Raw genomic sequence first — 5,515 nt, 5'->3', positions numbered from 1 at the left:
TTGCCATAACCTCAGCCACTCTGGTGCACGGGTATCTTTACGCTTGGTAGCAAGTCGCTACGTATGGCCTAGCATCAACAAAGATTGTCGCGAACGTTGTTGCGTTCAGTGCCAGAGAAGCAAGGTATAGCGGCATGTTAAATCACCTGTTGGTCGATTTGATCAACCTACCAGTCGATTCCGTCATCTGCACATCGACATCATCGGCCCACTTCCATGTTCTAATGGTTTCAGTTATTGTTTGACCGCCATAGACCGTTACACACGGTGGCCGGAGGCTTGGCCGATGGTGACGATAACTGCAGAAGAAGTTTCCGACAAATTAGTGTCAGGATGGATTGCCCGTTTCGGTGTTCCTAGCATCGTCACCACCGATCAGGGGCGTCAATTTGAGTCGGCGCTATTTCGGCGACTCATGGATTTCTGCGGAGCGAAAAGAATCCGCACCACCAGTTACCATCCTTGCGCCAATGGCATGGTGGAACGCCTCCATCATCAGCTCAAGGCAGCTCTCATGTGCCACGCTGTTACGTGGACGAGAGCGTTGCCTCTGGTGCTTCTCGGCATGCGGACAGCTTTTAAGGAGGACATCAATGCTTCATCAGCGGAACTCGTTTTCGGCGAGACCCTCCGCCTTCCTGGCGAGTTCATTGTTGCTTCTCCTAAACTAATCAGCCCCGCAGAGACATCTGATTTAATAACGCAACTGAGACGTGCGATGGTGTCGATTCGGCTGGCTTCTGCATCTCACCACGACAGGCCTTCGTCTTTTATATTTAAGGATTTGGCGACGGCCACTTACGTATTTCTTCGGGACGACAAGTCTCGAAGATCGATGCAACCGCCGTACTCCGGACCTAACCGCGTCCTCGATAGAAGGGACAAGATAATTTCGCTTGACGTCGGCGGAAGAACAGTCACCGTCTGCATCGATCGTGTGAAACCTGCGCACATCGATGCTGATGTCACCGATGCCTTCCGACCCCCACCTGCAGTGCCACCGACTAGACATCCCCTGGCTACAGTCCCGCCGCAGTTGCCGTCTTCAGTTCCTTCAGACAAACCAACCACCTCCTCGCCCGGCACTCCGTACACGACCCGGTCAGGAAGGCATGTGCGTTTTAAAGATTTTAGTGATTTTGTTCAATAGGCTAATTTTTGTTTTCAAGTTTAGTTTCTTCACTCCGTGGGGGGCGGTGTGGCGGCTTTAGATGCCACCTATTATCACCGACTGGCTGTGGTAATCTCTTTGGACGAGTGTCGCCAAGGAGAGTGTCACACTTACCGAAAATGTTTGACAGTTTTTAGTTGCGTAAATCGTCATGTCAGTGATTGCAAATTGTTTGCCCTGTTTGATAAAAAGCTATTTGTAAAAACCACAAAACATTATAATTATATAGCCATTCACGAAGTTCTAGAGGCCATTTTATTGTTCTTTAGGGGAGCGATAAATTCCCCAAATTACGATATGCTGACGATACAATATTTCTGGCGTCAAATTTTAATGATTTGCAGAATCTGCTTTGGCGTGTTGATAGCATTGATGCAAGTTATGGTCTCAGCATAAACTTAAAAAGTCCATTCATACAAATACCTTGGCTACATCGTAAACGACCAATGTGGTCATAGCGTGGAGATCAAATGTCGGATAGAACAAGCACGTAATATCGTGGACGGATAGAGTGCCCAATGAAAGAGTATTGTAGATGATGAATAAGAAATTAGAGGTCTTAAAAAACCGAACTACAGTACTTTGATCAATAATGCGTAATGATAAATACGACCTACTCCAACCAATTATGCAAGGAAAGATACAGGTAAATCGACCACCTGGAAGGAGGCGTACTTCGTGGCTTAAGAATATCCGGACAAGGTTCAACCTGAGCACAAGATCCTTGTTCCGTGCAACTATGTCTGAAATACAGATAGCCCTCATGATCGCCGACCTCCAGTAGGAGATGTCACCTCAAGAAGAAGAAGATATTCAATTACTTTTTTCTGAAATTACTCCACTAGTGTGTTATAATTATTAATAATAAAGATCGAACACTTAGAACAATTCATTCGATCCGGCTGGATTCGAACTAGCACCCTCGGGCAATCCGTCCAGATGCTCTGCCAATTAAGCCACGACACGAACCAGCTGATCTTACGAATTGTACTTCTTGCAGATCTTTGTTGTTGGATTTTGTGAGAAATTTATGTGTTCACTCAGAGAGGTACCTTTACCTATACTTTACAGAGCTACCATCGCTGTCAAGAAGATGTTGACATAATTGTAATTTTCATGTTGATTGAATGTCACGATGTTTTACTACCATGATAATTAATTCTTTTTTTTAGTAAAATTTTGCTCATCAGCTGTGGTGGTCAGAGCTGCCTAAGCGTTACCAGCCTTTGAGGGCCCAGTAGACATTTTGCAGAACCCCATGTCATAGCGCAAAGGAAATACTTCAGGAGGAAGATCATTACACATCTTGCAGAATCGAGAAAGGAACGAACGTGATGCCCGCGTGATCTTACAATGCCAGGCATTTAAGATGTGGGGATAGGCGCTACTCCTTTGGCGGGAAGTGCGATTGTGGAAACGAGACGGTGGCACTAGTTTGGAAAGTTCCTCTGAACACTCCCCATTACGTCTCTCCGTAGATTAAGGGGCGCTATACCGTTTGTGAGTTTGGGATCATCAATAATAATAATAATAATAATAATAATTTATTTCCCCACAAACGTAATTATAATATCTCTGACTATGTAAGTTACACAATATAACTTACATAGTCAGAGATATTACATTATGTTTGCAAGAGACAGGTACCTTTTTTTTTACGGGGCAAATCTTTATAGATACCCCTGAGCCCAGGGAGACTCAGGGGTTATGTGGGGACTCTCCCTCCAGACTGGAGGGCCTACCCCACTAAAACCTCACCGGGTTTACCTCCCGCCGGTTGAGTCGGCGCCGTGGTGTCGGTGCACATTCACCACAGTCACGTCTCCTTCTCTCCACATATACAAAATTTACCTAACAAAATTCGCTAACTTATTTATGTTTTTTAAACACCTAGGACATATCGGTGACAACTAAATATTGCGAAATGTATATAAATGTATATGTAGTATCTGGCGCTAACACAGTCTTTTCTTACCTATTGCATCACATCGTGGAGTGGAGCTGCTAAAACTAATCTCATCGATGTAGAACGAGCCCAAAGATATCTGTTAAAAGTCGCATTTTTCAAAACCCACTTTTATCCTATATGACAATTCTACTTCGAAGCGAACATACTATCGGTGCGACAGTTGTGCTCGCTTTCTAACTTTAATGAGGCAACACTCAATTATTCCCTCTTCCCGAATCTCTTTTGTCTATAGCTACCGAAGAATGTTTTCTGGTTCTGATCATAACAGCTCTAAATTATCGTTCGCACAAAAATTATTCCACTTCAGAGTTTGTCTTTACAGTGTCTTTAATAATTTGCTAAATGTAATAACAAAATATTTATTAAAACTTTGTTAGGTACTACGAAATTGAAGAACTCCTGGTAATAAAAGTGTAACTTGTAATATGCGAGCGAGCTCACACGCACGCACGCACGCACGCACGCACAACCGGCCGCCAGCCCAAGAAGCCCGCCCGCACGCACGCACGCACGCACGCACGCACCCACGCACGCACCACATACAACACTATACGGTTTTTATTTTTAATTAATTTGTTTTATCGAGTTCTTAGGTTTTCGCGATTGTTACATAGGAAATGAAACTATTTGTCCGGATTTAAAAATTAATTTGTTTTGTTTTCAGTATCTTAGTTTTGTCATATGTATAAATTAAAATGAGTTAATTTGTATTTTTGGTCATTAACTTCTTCAATGTTTTATTGACGAATCGACACCCGAAGTGAGGGCCCTGGTTTCCTATATTACAAGCTTCTGCTTAGTTCAGGTACGGGTACCAGTCTCTTGCCATTGCTTGATAGTATGTTCGCTTCGAAGTAGAGTTGTCATATAGGATAAAAGTGGGTTTTGAAAAATGCGACTTTTAACAGATATCTTTGGGCTCGTTCTACATCGATGAGATTAGTTTTAGCAGCTCCACTCCACGATGTGATGCAATAGGTAAGAAAAGACTGTGTTAGCGCCAGATACTACATATACATTTATATACATTTCGCAATATTTAGTTGTCACCGATATGTCCTAGGTGTTTAAAAAACATAAATAAGTTAGCGAATTTTGTTAGGTAAATTTTGTATATGTGGAGAGAAGGAGACGTTACTGTCAATAATGATTATTTCCAAATAACGAATGCTTTGGATTTTACTATAGTTTTGCAACAACAGGTACATTTGGGTGAAGAGCATTTGTATATAACATCGTGTAAACCAGAAAGAAGGCTGCGTTACGAATAGAGAATGTTATATATTTTATTTTACCAGCATTCAGTTTTAAGGAATTTACTGCTAGCCAATGATTTTCGTTATTAAAACCCTTTTGGGCAGACATAAGTACCTCTTGTCACAAGTCACCGCTGAAAGTAAGAGTTGTGTTACAACCAGGTATTTGGAGTTGACAAAGCTCATTAATATAGCACAGAAAGAGGATTGGGCCGACAATGCTACCCTGAAGGATTCCATGTGTACCTAATAGGGATTTCCTCGCTTAGGTAGTCCCTAAGTCTGAAACGCTTAGTTGGATTTGTAATGTAATCTGTAAGTAAACTCAATGGGTTCCTCTAATGTCAATTTTGTTTAGCTTCTCTATGGGCTGAAACGGGGACTGTATCGAAGGCTTTCGCGAGGTCAATAAATACAGAGATACATTTTATTCCCTTGTCAAGTTCAGCAATCAAAAATACTGTAAAGTCATGAACAGCATTATCTGCAGATCTATGTCTTTTAAAACCGTACTGAATCTTCGCAAGAATATGTTCATCGACAATACGAACAACCCTAAGTTGGATGGAGTCAAGTGGATCGAGCTGGTATTTGGGAGCTTCTGCCCAGAGATGTGAGCCATACTCTATATGGGGCCGTATTTGTGCTTTATACAACAGAAGCGGGTGGCCAGGTGAGAAATACTGCTTCGGTCTATTGAGCACTCCGAACCTTTTTGAGGCTAGTTTGGTTTTTCTCTCCAAATGACTCTGGAACTGGACTTCGTCAGTGATGTCAACTTCAAGTATCGCAATACTCTTAGAGTTGGTAAGGGCAGTGCTCGAACGTTGGCGCAATTACATTTGTAAAGCCTGCGCGTGCATGCTTGTGTCTTTGCGAGGTTAAATAGGACAAGATTCTGTCGGCACTATTCAAACACCTGATCCAAAGTCTCGATTTTGGACACAAGTTGCAGTGTTCCACTCGCTGATTAGTGCGACCTATATAGCTGGCTTCACCTAAGTATCATCCGCGTAGCAATGAATTTTACTAGTTAATAACATATCATTGATATGCAGAATGAATAGGTTGGTGATCATGACAGATCCTTGCGAAACGTTGATGCGCATGGTGTCCGAG

At 42.6% G+C, this 5,515-nt stretch overlaps 1 protein-coding gene across 1 annotated transcript; it reads left to right on the top strand.

Annotated features, from left to right (window-relative positions):
- Window positions 1–286: 286 nt before the first annotated feature.
- LOC113235934 lies at window positions 287–5,013 on the top strand. Its single transcript, XM_026471855.1, has 2 exons — window positions 287–1,101; window positions 4,887–5,013. The coding sequence occupies exons 1-2, from the start codon at window positions 287–289 to the stop codon at window positions 5,011–5,013; spliced, it is 942 nt and encodes a 313-aa protein (XP_026327640.1).
- The last annotated feature ends 502 nt before the right edge of the window (window positions 5,014–5,515 follow it).

The sequence above is a fragment of the Hyposmocoma kahamanoa genome, unplaced genomic scaffold (genome assembly GCF_003589595.1).
Source record: "Hyposmocoma kahamanoa isolate Upper Pololo Valley unplaced genomic scaffold, ASM358959v1 88, whole genome shotgun sequence".
Taxonomy (NCBI): domain Eukaryota; kingdom Metazoa; phylum Arthropoda; class Insecta; order Lepidoptera; family Cosmopterigidae; genus Hyposmocoma; species Hyposmocoma kahamanoa.
This window is presented reverse-complemented; position numbering and strand designations above follow the sequence as displayed.